Genomic DNA, 13,512 nt, shown 5'->3' with positions numbered 1-13,512 from the left:
TCTTTTGAGTCCGGAAACTTTAAAGAGAAACCAGCAGACCCTTTGCTTGGAAATTAAAAAAAGGGTCTGTTGGTTTCTCTTTAAGGTTTCCAGACTCAAAAGAGAGCAGGGCAATTAAAGGCACAGAAGTCCTGTCCTCTATTGAGTCTGGCAACCCTATCTGGAAGTCAGCTTCCCTTAAAATCAGCAGGACTTGCTTCTGAGTGAATATGTAGAGCAGACATAGGGAACCTGTGGCCCTTTGAATGTTATTAGACTACAACTCCCATCAGCCCTGGCCCTTGAGTTTGCTGGCTTAGGGTGATGGGAGTTCAACAACATTTAGAGGGCCACACGGTCCTCACCCAGGTGCATAGTCTGCATGGCTGCCTATGTGTTTCTATCCAATGGTCAGCCCTAACATTAGGCAAAGTACGGTGACCACCTCGGGGAGCTGACTCCAGGCATCATGAAAGGGTAGCACATTGTTATTCATTTGTTTTTATTATTATGCTTTTACTGACAAGCGACTTTCTCTCTCAAAGTACCAACATAACTTGGCTGGTCTTGGGTACTAAGCATCCTCACAGGGAGGAGAGGCATTGGCTGCTCTGCCTCTGGCAGCAAAATGCCATTGTGGGCAGCATGGTAGGGTGCAGATGTTTACCTGACCTCCTGGCAGGTGAGCTGCTGCTACTTACCAGGAGGGGTGAAGCAGCAGTGAGGTCCACAACGTTCAAACACACTGGCTGAATGAAGCTGGCACTGCTGCTGGTGTGTTTTGCATTACGCTGCCCTCCCTACCACCTCATTCCTCCCCTACTTGTTAAGTAGCCATGATTCACCTGCTGGGAGGTCAGGTAAGTGTCTCTGCCTTACCATACCATCTGTGACTGGCCAAATGTACTGAGCTGGCATTAGCCTACATCAGGCACCCCCAAACTGCGGTCCTCCAGATGTTTTGGCCTACAACTCCCATGATCCCTAGCTAAGAGGACCAGTGGTCAGGGATGATGGCAATTGTAGTCCAAAACATATGGAGGGCCGAAGTTTGGGGTTGCCTGGCCTACATCATCATGAAAAAAACCCAGATTTTGCAATCTCTCTCTCTCTCTCTCTCTCTCTCTCTCTCTCTCTCTCTCTCTCTGTGTGTGTGTGTGTGTGTGTGTGTGTGTGTACACACTTGCATTTCTTTTCCAATTTTTAAGGAAGAAATTCTGGTTATCTAATGCAAAAATCTGATTCCCCTCCCCACCAAAAGGACAAGCCCTGACCAGGAATCATGGGGGGGTCCTACCTTAATAGGTCAGACTTCTTTAAGAAGCTGCAGCTATGCTTACAAAGAGTGCAACCAGAGCCTGTCTCTCACCTGTACAGTCAGGCAAACTGATATAGTTGCCTCATGTGGGTAAAAACAAATCCTAAAAGATTGGATGCGATGACTGATTTTTCACCACCTGCTCCAGGAGTTGCATGCAGCACACTTCATCTGACTTGCATATCACATTTCCTGCAATCAACATCTCTGAAGATAATATACCAGCTTCAGCCCATCACCCTTACCCTTCCAGTGATGTTGGACGTAAATATTTCACAGTATCAGGACCTTAAAGCAGGGTTGCTATTTCCACCCTCCTGTCGGAGAGGAAAAGCCACGTGCCAAAAACTCAACAGGCACAGCTTTCTACCTAGTGACATTTTTACACTGGGGGACAGCAGCACCTTTTGAATTATTGTTTGTTATGTAGCTCTTAAATGCACAGCATCTCAAGCTAGGAAAGAAGGTGGCAACCCAGAAATGTTCTTCAAAGAGGTCAGTTTCTAAATTGAGAGCTGTGAGGGCTTAAGTCACAGCCTGTGGGCTGAAAGCCCTTCCCCCAACTTGGTGCCCCTTCAGATATTTTGGCCCAAAATTCCCATCTTTCCTGAACATTGGCCATGCTGGCCAGGGTTGATGGAAGTTGAAGTCCAAAACACCTGGAAGGAACCAGGTTGAGGCTGGCTGTTCCCCGACAGTTTCATGCGTTACGTGGAATTTATTCCTTTGACCCTCTATATTAATTGTTTATTGCAGTGATGTTTTGAAACTCTAGATCCTTGCTTGGGACTACCTGTTTCGTTCAAAAAGTTCAGGGTGGGGAACCTATGGCTCATCAGATGTTGTTGTACAACGTTGCTGTACAAACTTTCTGTCACCTGTCACAACTAATTATGGGAGTGGCCCTTTATGAAAGTGCAGGATTTGTTTTTTTATTCGTTTTTTTTTGCTCCTGCAGAATGTAAAAATCCCAGGCTGCGCTCATGCTTCAATCTTTAGCCACTGTTTAAGTGGTGCAAGTGGACAGTCACCACTACTGCCTTAGTGTTTGGATCAGCCCCGTGTTTTGAGTCTGTCTGCTGGGATTGCCAGTTGTACTAAGGCCAACTGAGAAGTCTGGAATACGTTTGGGGGTCTGAGTTTTGAAACTGTACATGCTCACAGCCAGACCATTTCACACAGTGCTTCTGTCCAAATATTTTACATATTTACATTTGCAAAATTCACTAACTTTCTTTTAGCTTTGGGAGGAAACAAACCCTCCTTCTTTCTTGTTCATCCTTTTGAATTGCTCCCATTTATTTTATTTTTAAATGAGATGGGTGGGTCTGTCTGTCCATCCTGCCATCCCCCCCCCTTCCCCTCGAGTGTACCACTTGGAAAAGGATGGTGTGCTTTTCATGGAGGTGGACTTCATTCATGTCAAAGAGGCAGCTGCTTAACAAAGACTCTTCATGGGAACAGGAGGCAACACTTAGTTAATGAAAAGGAAATCAGGCAAGCTTCAAGTTCTTTTCCATACTGCCTTTCCCAGATAAGCTGGGCTGGCAGCAGGCAAAAGGAAAAGGACTGAACTAACACTCACTGGAATGCTATCCAGGCAAGGCAACACTTTGGCAGGATTTTGGAGTCTGCTGATGCCTGAGAACGCTGGAATGCTCTGGCATAGACAACGACATTCGCTCTGGCGCACTGATTCAAATTGAATTAGTCTGGAATACAAGGGGGCTCATATAATGGTCCCCAAGGCTGCATACGCACTGCTACATTTAAAGCACATGGCTTTCCCCAAAGAATCCTGGGAACTATAGTTGGCTAGGGATGCTGGGAACTGTAGCTCTGTGAAAGGTAAACTATAATCCTTGGGATTCTTTGGTGTGCTTTAAATGTAAGGTGTGTATGCAGCCTAAGTGTCTGGCAGCATAGCCTAAGTGTTTGGCAGCTGTGGTTGAATGCCCCCCACCCTGATGGAGCTGCCTTATAAAGAGTCAGGCCTTTGGTGCACCTGACCTAAAATGACCTCTGCTCTATTCCTAGTGCACCATGTTCGGTGATGTCATTATTAATTGAAGCAATGACCACCGGGCGTGAGGCACACCTCCGCCCGCAGATAGGCCGCGGCTTGATCACCGGGAGTGAGGCACACCTCCACCCCTAGGCAAGCCGCGACCGTCTGAACGTCATGCCCTTGGTCTCCCTCTTTGGCTTTCTTAGTAGTCTGCCCTGCCCTGTCTGTGACCTTTGCCTCCTTTCAGAAAAGCATGGCTCACTTTGCACTTGGTAGGAACATGACTTTGTGGAGCAGGTCTCGCAAATATCAGAGGAAACATATTTGTCAGCTCATGATGTAAAAGCACTAAAGGTCAGACTGTTCCTACACGTGTGCATATTGTGCTAATAAAAGGAGCCTCTGCCGAGCTAGCAAATCAGCTCGCTTACGCACAGCTCACCTGCAACAGCTCCCTGACTCGTGTCCATCACTTCAATTAATATTTAGACTTTATTTCCCTAACATAATGAAGAGAAGATGTAGAACAGATCGTTCATCCTCACTGTCTTTTTTTTTGTCTTTGGGACAAGTGGATTTTTAAAAATGGAGAGATAGCAAATTCTGTGAAACTGCATGGTGTTCTCAGGCGCCATTAGACTGAGTTCATAAACCACTTAATGAATATACAAATTTGTCATTGACTCCAGCCCAAATTCATAGGAATCTAAATGAAACAAGGTCAAGAAATATCAATATATAATCAACATTTTTAAATCAGCAATCACTATGAGTAGGAATCATTAAATGTGAAAAAAAGGAAATACCGATGTGTTGTGGAATCATCTTATTAAATGCAGATGTTCTTCACTGTCAAGGAAGGTGCTCCCTGTATTTTCCTATGCCTTTTATTTTATGTCTCACACTCATAAGTTTTTAATTAAAGTATTCACACTGTACTTCGTAAATTTATTTCCCACCCCTAGCCCTTTTTGACCTTTGTCTGACCCCTGGGTTTCTATTCACCCTGATCCCAGGGGGTCAAGAGTGACAGCTTTGGGGAATCTGCATTAGTGAGAGACTCTAGGGAATTAAAAGCTGGTGAGTAAAAAATACCTGCAGAATCACGAACCCTTTAATAGTCAAAATCCAAATTAGCACCCACACAGAAGTGGTACTCTCCTAATTAATAAACTGAAAAATAGTTGCTCTCTGCATCCATTTCTTTGCATTATGGCTGACAGCTTACAGTAAGAGCTGTTTGACAGTGGGACGGACTTCCTCAAAAGATGGTGGGCTCTCCTTCCTTGGAGGTTTTTAAGCAGAGGTTGGGTGGCCACCTATCATGTACAATCTAGTTGAGATCCCTGCATTGCAGGGGGTTGCACCAGATGAACCTCGGGGTCCCTTAAACAATTCTACGATTCTATTAAAATTTACCTGTGCTAAAAGTCCTGGCTGGATCTGAAGGGGCTGAGCCCCAGGAGCCTGAGTGACTATTGGAACAGCATTCTCCATCCGGACTGAATACCCAGCATGCTTTGAAGGGGATGTCTGTAACCCTGTGCAATGAAAATAAAAGATAAAAAGTGTTAGCCATCATCAGTTGCTTTTCTAGGGGGAAAAAACATCTTAAACTCTCCTGAGCAACTCTCCTCTCTGGCCAGATGGATTTAAGAGTGACCCAAACCTGCCATTTGAACTTGTCTCTTCTCACATTCCATGCGCTGGCCGAAGTAGATTACTCCTGTTTTTCTTTGGTGAATAAACTGTTATCACTCAGAACCATAGGCCAGAACGATTCAATACAAATAGAAATACAAAGCACATACAGAAGCACAGGTCAACGTAATTGTCAGGGTTGTTGTGGCTACTCTTGAGTAACGACCCTCTACCTGCTTGTCTTTCAGATGCTTTTATTAGTGCACATTATTTACAGTGTAGCGGTTTCATGTCTGCTCACTCCGAATCAGATTCGGCGATCGTCGCGTTTTAGACCAACATAAAAGCCTCGGAACTGTGAAGCGTTTCCCTTTTCTCCGCCTCCTCAATTCCGGTGTCGGGGGAATGGCCTGCGGACTGACTGACTCCTGTCCCCTCTTTCTCCCTCCCTCTCTCCCTGCCTATGGAGCAAGGGCTCTTGGATGTTGCTAGAGGGCTGGCACTCCCTTTCCGTTTCCTGGCTCTGCCCATCAGACCCTTCCCTCTTGTGGCTGCTCGGAGACGGGCTGCTCCTGATGAGGGGAGGCTGTTCTCTGTAAGCCTTCCCCCTTACAGTAATGTATTTCACTAAACATGCATACAGTAAAAGAATTGAAATAGAAGGCTTCCCCACCCAATCATAGGGCCCACAGACCCTCCACATAGATTAATATATGGGTGCTACAAATACAAGGAAGAAAAAGATTACCACATTCACCCCACTAGGCCTTTTTTTTTTAGGCAGGCTCTGCTATTTCCAGCAGTACCTCAGGCAAATAATCATTAGAAAGGAAATTACTAGCTTTAGATTTCATAAAGCCCAAAACTGTAATTCTAGGATCATCACCACCATAGCTCAGATCTATCAATTTATTTCAGGAGAAATTTGATTTTCCACTAGCTAGCTTTTTCTTAGGCAGGAAGGAGTTTCTCCTTTGTTTTATTCCACCTTATTGCTCTCCACAGAATTCTCCGCAATGTCTATACACGGTTATAATAATATGCCAACCTAGATAGAGCATTCAATTCCAGTTGTGGCCTAGTCAATGATAAGCAAAGCTGGACCCACTAGGCCCGTTTTTAGCATCTCTGAAAATCAGGCTCTACAATCCTGTGAATGTAGACTATACCTCAATCCAATAAAGGAGGCTCTTCAACCCAGATCCTTTTTGACTTCCCTCACCATTTGAGGAAGGACCGACGGTTTCTGCTTGGTGGTGGCACCCTTACTGTGGAATGCTCTCCCCAGGGAAACTTGCCTTGCGCCTGCCTTGACATCTTTTGGGAGCCAAGGAAACGCGTTCTTCTTTTCCTGGACTGCTTAAAATCCACTGTGAATTAATTTTATGCTGCTTTTACATCTGCAGACTCCTTTTATGCTACTTCTGCTGATTGTTTTAATGTTGCTGTTTTAATCTGCCTTATTGGAATTTAATATACGCAATAACACATTTCATACACCATATGCTCATAAAAAGTCATACCCAACCTTACAAAGGCTTAGTGGTTTTAACTTTTTGTTAGTCACCCTGGGAAGCTGTTGGAGGGTGAGGTATAAATCCCTGTGATAAATTAAAATTAAATAAACAGAAATGGTAAAGGTAAAGGGACCCCTGACCATTAGGTCCAGTCATGACCGACTCTGGGGTTGCACGCTCATCTCGCATTATTGACCGAGGGAGCCGGCGTACAGCTTCCAGGTCATGTGGCCAGCATGACTAAGCCTATTCTGGCGAACCAGAGCAGCACACGGAAATGCCATTTACCTTGCCGCTGTAGCGGTCCCTATTTATCTACTTGCACTTTGACGTGCTTTCGAACTGCTAGGTTGGCAGGAGCTGGGACCGAGCACGGGAGCTCACCCCGTCGCAGGGATTCGAACCGCCGACCTTCTGATCAGCAAGCCCTAGGCTCTGCGGTTTAACCCGCAGCGCCACCTGCGTCAGGTGACAGAAATAAGGGCCTGCCAATTCAGAGCAAATATGCTACATTCAGAAGGCTGAAAAGAGCATAGCGATAAGGATATAACAGAGTCAAATGATATCGAAATACTTTGTGAGCATTCAAACTCTCTTGGTTGATCTTTAACTGTGATATAGGAACCACTGACGGTCAACCCTGAAACCGCAATGACAGCAACAGAGGAAAGCCAGGTGGTTGTGACGGTAACAGAGGAAAAGCCAAGTGATTCACTGAGCTTCCCATCACATTCTGAAGAGGCCAGCTAGCTTCAGTGTAAATGCTAACACAAATTTAAACAATTAAAACTTTTAAAAAGCCAAAAAATCGACAGGAAGGGAGTTCTAACCCCAAACAGCAACACCGGGACATTCAAGACACAGGGCCTGGATAAGAAAAACAACAACAGCAAAACAAGGCACAAAGAACAGCAAAAAAGAAGGCGCGTTTCCATTCCCTTCTGAAAAAGAGAATAAATTCTGTGCCTGTGTTTTTTTATCTGTTTATGTTTTGCATTGCTTTGAATGGTTGCTACTGTCCTTGAGCCATTGGGATGGGGTGGAGTAGAAATTAAGCGGAGTCAATACATCTATTTTGGTGCCACTTCCCAATAGCTTCCCCCAATACAGGCTGGCTGGATGCCACAGCTGAAAAAGAGACATCTCCATCTCCAGAGGAAGCGCTGCCTGTTGCTACACACAAGGGGAGAAATTAAGACTCCAGCAGCCTGTCATCCTTTCTGCCGTCCTGCCTTTTGAGCTGAAGAAATAATTGAGGATAAAAATTTGCCCAAAATAGTCAAAATGCCCTTTGTAGCTTTTGTAAATAAGACTCAGGGGACTTTTCAGGATTTCACCCTCAAGCTCTTTTATGTTATTTTAACCCCGCATAAAAAGGATAAAACGTCTGCTGCACAGCAGTGCGCCGAGACATCAATATCTGCAAAGAACTTTAATATCTTTGGATAAAAATGAGACAGAGAGAGAGAGAAAAGGAGCCAGGTGGCAGCAGCACAGGCTGCCAGACGGCAGCAGAACCCAGATGTGTGCGAAGGCAGGGACAGCTCCTGGGTAGAAGAAATTGGTCTTTTCTTCAGTTTCCCTGTCCCTAATCCCACCAAGTAACGTCCCTCCCCAAAAACTGACCATGGCCGTAGTGCATTGCAACCCAACCCATGCACATCAACCTGCACCCTTGTTCAACTCATCTGCCATAGGTCAGGATCGCACCACACAGCAAAGCATTGCATGCCGCTATACTGATGGGTCAGGGGGATTTTCCGTCTTAGGCAAAGCTTGGATTTACTGAGTCATGCTTTTCTAACCTGATGGCTTAGTCCTGGAACTTGCAGGGTTTCAATCCTGCCCCAATCCCATTCCTCAGGTGAGGGGCAAGAGGAGCAGAGCCCTCCAGAAGAGCTACACCTTGCCCATGATCCGAAGGAGCCATCGAATCTGGACATCCCTTTTCCCAGGACTAGAGGCCCCCACACCAACTACCTAGGTCCTTAGACATTTCTCATGTGCACACCCACCCACCCTTTCTCCCAGGAACACAGGAGCAGAAGGTACGGTGAGACAGGCACGGGCTTAAGAAGTGGCCAGTTAAAATATCTACTGGAATCAGGGCCTGACTGAAAGCCAGGAATGGAAGAACTCCCAGCTCTTATGTAGGCCTCCAGTCTAAGCTCTCATCCAAGCTCCTGACCTGAGGAAATAGGCAGTTATTCTGCTCCTTTATGGGTCTGCCAAAAATGCACGTGGCTTCCCCTAATGGGGACAAAGAATAGCTTAGCAGCAACAGCAGCACTATAAGCTTTTCAGAACCAATGCCCAGGCTGAATCTATGAAATTATCTGCAGGGGGATTATTTCTCAGTAGCGTTACTAGCCATGAAAACGGAGTTAGTTAACATTCCAATAGAGACTCATTTCAGACACCATACCCATAAGGGCACCAAGCAGACCAGGTTGGCAGTCAACCAAGCATTACTTTAACCCAAGCCGCATAGCACTCCAGCTACTAAACTACTGCAATATGCTCTGTGTGGCTTTCACCGACGGCATTTCTACCGCTTCAGGAGATACATTTTGTCTCCCACAGACTTCTTGAGTATTATTAATATATAGTGGTACCTTGCGTCCTGAACGGCTTAGTTGTCGAACAAATCAGCTCCCGAATGCCGCGAACCCAGAAGTGTTCTGGTTTGCGAATGTTTTTCGGAAGCCGAACGTCCGCCGCGGCTTCCGCTTGAGTGCAGGAAGGTCCTGCAGCCAATCGGAAGCTGAGCCTTGGTTTTTGAATGGTTTTGGGAGGACCCGCAGAATGGATTAAGTTTGAGAACCAAGGTACCACTGTACTCAAATACTCCGCTATGAAGCTCCAGTTCAGACAATACCAGGTCAGACTGGCTAATCTGTCTAGCCCAAGATTAACTACCCTGCTTGCCTGTGGCTCCTCAAGGTCTCAGGAAGAGGCCTTTCCATCTTTTTACTGGAGCTCCTAAGGACTCAGCCTGGGCTGCCCTAAATGCAACACAGGCACTCTTCTTCTGAACAGTGGTCCCTCCCTGGATGATGCTGCCTCCAGAGTCAGAGGCAGGGATGCTTCTGAACGCCAGTTGCTGGAAGGCACAGGAGGGGAGAGAGCTCTTGTCCTCTGGTCCTGCTTGTGGGTTTCCCATGGGCATCCGGGCAACTGGACTAGATGGGTCTTTGGTCTTGGCTAGCAGGTTCTTCTTAAGTTCTACTTGGGTTTCGTTTCTCGTTTCTGCCTGCCAAACATATCTCCTTTGTCAACGCTAGGAGCATCCCAGAGAAATGCACTGGCCGGATAAGCAGAAACGCTTCGAATGAGACAAGGGAATGGCAGGTTTGTAGCAGATAAGCCGCGTCTCTTACCTTGGAAGCCTGGAGGACACACGATGAGGGCTTGCTGGAAGGGGTCGGGGCGAGCACATATCTGCGCCGTCCCCGTCTGCAGGGGGACGCTCCTCTGGGCCACCGCGGCCATGGAGGCTGCCGAGGGCTGGTAGAGTGCAGATTGGTAGTTTAGTATGGAGACTTCAGGGTTGGCTAAGGAAATAGTGGCACTGGTGGTGGAGGTGGGAGCCAGGGTGGTGGCCTAAAGGAGTGGTGGGATTTAAAATGAAATAAAAACATAATATGAAGGAGATGGCAATGTTGGGAAAAAAGCTAATAATAATAATAATAATAATAATAATAATAATAATAATAATAATAATAATGGAAGGTAATATAAGTAAGGCAAGCCAACAAGTTGCAAAAAGGAAAGGCGAGCAACATAAAGAAGGGCAGCAGAAAGAGGGGATGAAGGTACAAGTAAAAAGGTGGAAGCTAAGGATGTGTAAGGATGAAGACTTTTCTTTAGCCATTGCATGCACCACTGTTCCGCTCATGATTGAGAAATGACCAGAATACAACAACAGCAACAGCAACAACTTGGGAGCACTGAGCCTACAGCCCCCCAAAAGCAGCCGGTAGCATCAAGGTCAGGAATGTGTCACAGCCAGCATCCCCTGAAATGTGTGTGTGTGTTTTTGTGGGGGAAGGGAAGGGTCTACCAGTCCAATTCTAGATACGTCTACTCTGAACAAAGTACCACTACGTTCATTAAGACTTCATCTTGTGTAATAGGGCAAAAGAATGCAGCCTGCATTTCTTGCGTGTCCGTATATGAGAAAGAATGCAGGAGGGTAAGTGCATTGTTGTCATGCAGGTACAGAATGGTGGGTATATGTTTCTGCCTATGAAAAGGAAGACTGGAAAATTGCTAGATATTTTTGTGTGTTTAATTCCTTAATCCTGTAATGTGTGTGAATGACTTGATCCGCAGTTAGTGGCTTGGCTCACTTTGACGAGTTACCTGCTGGGCACACTGGCTGTTTTCCACTTTCTGAATGAGGCTTGTGCATTACGTGACTCTGTAAGGGCCTTATATTAGGCGTGGGTGACAGTAGGATATTTGCAGGCATATGCAGTTACTAGATACTGGGAGAATTTTTGGTGTTTCTGCCCTCTGACACATATGGCGCTGCCTGGATACCAGATTTTTTAAAAAAGATTTTGCACCAAATGCCAAAATCTTGTGATCACGCAGAGTGGGGAATATACAGATCCCTTTCCACTGATAAGAGTTTATCAAGAATTTGGTGAAGTCTTTGTGTGTGGAAAAGTATCAAAGAGAGTTGGTCAAGCCTGCACACACACACACACACACACACACACACACACAGAGAGAGAGAGAGAGAGAGAGAGAGAGAGAGAGAGAGACTACATTATAATGGTTCCCCTCACCTGGTTATGAACTGAATTGAGCTGGTTGTTGAAGGTCATGGTAAGGTTGGTTGATGTGCTTGGGGCCACGTGAGTGATGAATGGGGTCTTGCTCTGATTCACGGTATCGTACATGTTCACCCGCCGCTTGCAGATCTCCATGTTCTGGAAACAGGACTTGACACTGTTTATGAGAAAGAGAGGGCATGAAGAAGCAAGAAAGCCAAAAGAGTACTTCCCATTTCACCACTGTTGTACACACACCACAAACTGAAATTGTTTGGTAGACATGACTTCTTTCTAGGAAATAATAGAACTGCAGTTCTGGCACAGGAGTGGCAAGAGGCAGCTAGTATTCCCAACCCTATCAAACTTGCCACACTACAGTTCCCGGGATTGTTTGAGGGCAACTACGGAAGCTACTGTTACAAAACAGAAACAAGGCTGTAACACTGGTGTGTTCCAAGGCTCAAAACCATCACAATGGATCTTTACAGTCATACCTCGGGTTAAGTACGCTTCAGTTTGAATACTTTCAATTTAAGAATTCCGCGGACCCAGAAGTGCTTACTTCCAAGTTCTGCCGCGCGCTTCGCACATGCGCAGAAGCGATCTGCACACTTCACGCATGTGCAGAAGCGCTCTATCAGTGCTTCACGCGCTCTATCGCCGCTTGGATTAAGTACTTTTTGGGGTCCGAATGGCACCCCGGAACCAATTAAGTACTTAACCCGAGGTACCACTGTACTGTACTATACTGTAAATGTTAATTTTTTTCATCTAAAATACTCTCTTATATATTTTATAGTACAGTATGTTGATAATTGCCTTTATTTTATGGATCAATGATCTCGTTAAGACAGTAAAATTCGTGTTAAATTGCTGTTTTAGGGGGTGTTTTTCATCATCTGGAACAGATTAATCCACTTTCCATTACTTTCAATGGGAAAGTTTGCTTCAGGTTAAGTACACTTCAGGTTAGGTACGGACTTCCGGAACCAATTAAGTACTTAACCTGAGGTACCACTGTACTATCAATGAAGCAAACATCGTGATCAGTTGCAAATCATAGCCTATTTTCTGTGTAGTTTACATTGTTGCTTGTTGTCCTCAATCCTTAAAATTGCTCCAGCCCTGAAACAAAACCTCAGCAAGTTTAAATATTCTAGGAATGGTAGGAACAGGAGAAGCCCCCGCTCCGAAACACACTACAGAGAGCAGTTCCAAAGCTGAGTCTCGGCTACTCATGCGATCCCTGTAACAAGCAGACTCAATGGACACTCCTTACAATTTTCTGCCCCTTCATTTGTAAGGATCAAATAAAATAAAAAGGAATGCAACTTTACAACAGTTTGGATGCCACGCATGAGCACACTCCCTCAGTCTGTGCAAAGCAGCTCTACTGCAAGAAATATATTCTCTGGGGTCAATAAGCCCAGCTTCCCAATTTGGGGCAAGATTCCAGAGAGATCAATAGCTCCTGACAAATGCTCATTCAAACACCTCTTAGTGTGTAACTACAGGTTACTTGAAAACACCCAGCTGCTGTTGAAAGTAAGAGTCCCGTGTCTTGCCGCCCTCCTGGCCTCTGTCATGTTTAATACAGCTTATCTTGTCTTGTGGTATAAAAATGGAGCTCGTAGCCAAATGATGTGGGGCAAGGGCAAGCAAATGCAAAACGCCATGACATCACAGCAGCAGGCAAGTTGCGCTTCACATTACAGAAGTGTGTTAATAAGGCTTGCGGCTGCCATTTTCAGAAGTGCTCTCCACCCTCAGGAAAGAAAGGTTTTCCATGACTTCCCTCAGCAACTCTGGCCACATTCACACCCTACATTTAGAGTTCTTATTAAACTACTTTAAACAGCCACGGCTTCCCCACAAAATATTCTGGGAATTGCAGTTTGTTAAGGGTGCTGAGAGTTGTAAGGAGATCCATATATTTCCCTCACAGAGGGATAATTCCCAGAGTTCCCTGTGAAGAGGGACTGATTGTTCAATAACTCTGAGAACTGTAGCTCTTGGAAGGGAATTGTTGTTTAGTCGTTTAGTCGTGTCCGACTCTTCGTGACCCCATGGACCAGAGCACGCCAGGTTGGAAGGCGTCCAACATGCTACTGACTTTGGCCACCTCATGAGAAGAGAAGACTCCCTGGAAAATACCCTGATGTTGGGAAAGATTGAGGGCACAAGGAGAAGGGGATGACAGAGGACGAGATGGTTGGACAGTGTTCTCGAAGCTACGGACATGAGTTTGACCAAACTGCGGGAGGC

At 45.6% G+C, this 13,512-nt stretch overlaps 1 protein-coding gene across 5 annotated transcripts in view; it reads right to left on the bottom strand.

Moving 5' to 3' along the window:
• Window positions 1-13,512, bottom strand: part of HIPK2 (homeodomain interacting protein kinase 2) — a 170,242-nt gene that overhangs the window by 32,943 nt on the left and 123,787 nt on the right. For 4 of the 5 annotated variants that reach the window (XM_035127475.2, XM_035127476.2, XM_035127474.2 and 1 more), the window contains exons 7-9: window positions 11,260-11,422; window positions 9,844-10,066; window positions 4,725-4,846 (exon numbers count right to left, since the gene is read on the bottom strand). In XM_035127475.2, coding sequence (XP_034983366.1) covers window positions 4,725-4,846; window positions 9,844-10,066; window positions 11,260-11,422 — 508 coding nt within the window. The remainder of the gene's footprint in view (window positions 1-4,724; window positions 4,847-9,843; window positions 10,067-11,259; window positions 11,423-13,512) is intronic. The other variant, XM_060279919.1, reaches the window with a different exon arrangement.

The sequence above is a fragment of the Zootoca vivipara genome, chromosome 10 (genome assembly GCF_963506605.1).
Source record: "Zootoca vivipara chromosome 10, rZooViv1.1, whole genome shotgun sequence".
Classification (NCBI taxonomy): domain Eukaryota; kingdom Metazoa; phylum Chordata; class Lepidosauria; order Squamata; family Lacertidae; genus Zootoca; species Zootoca vivipara.
The sequence above is the reverse complement of the archived record's forward strand: the minus strand, read 5'-3'. Positions and strand labels throughout refer to the sequence as shown.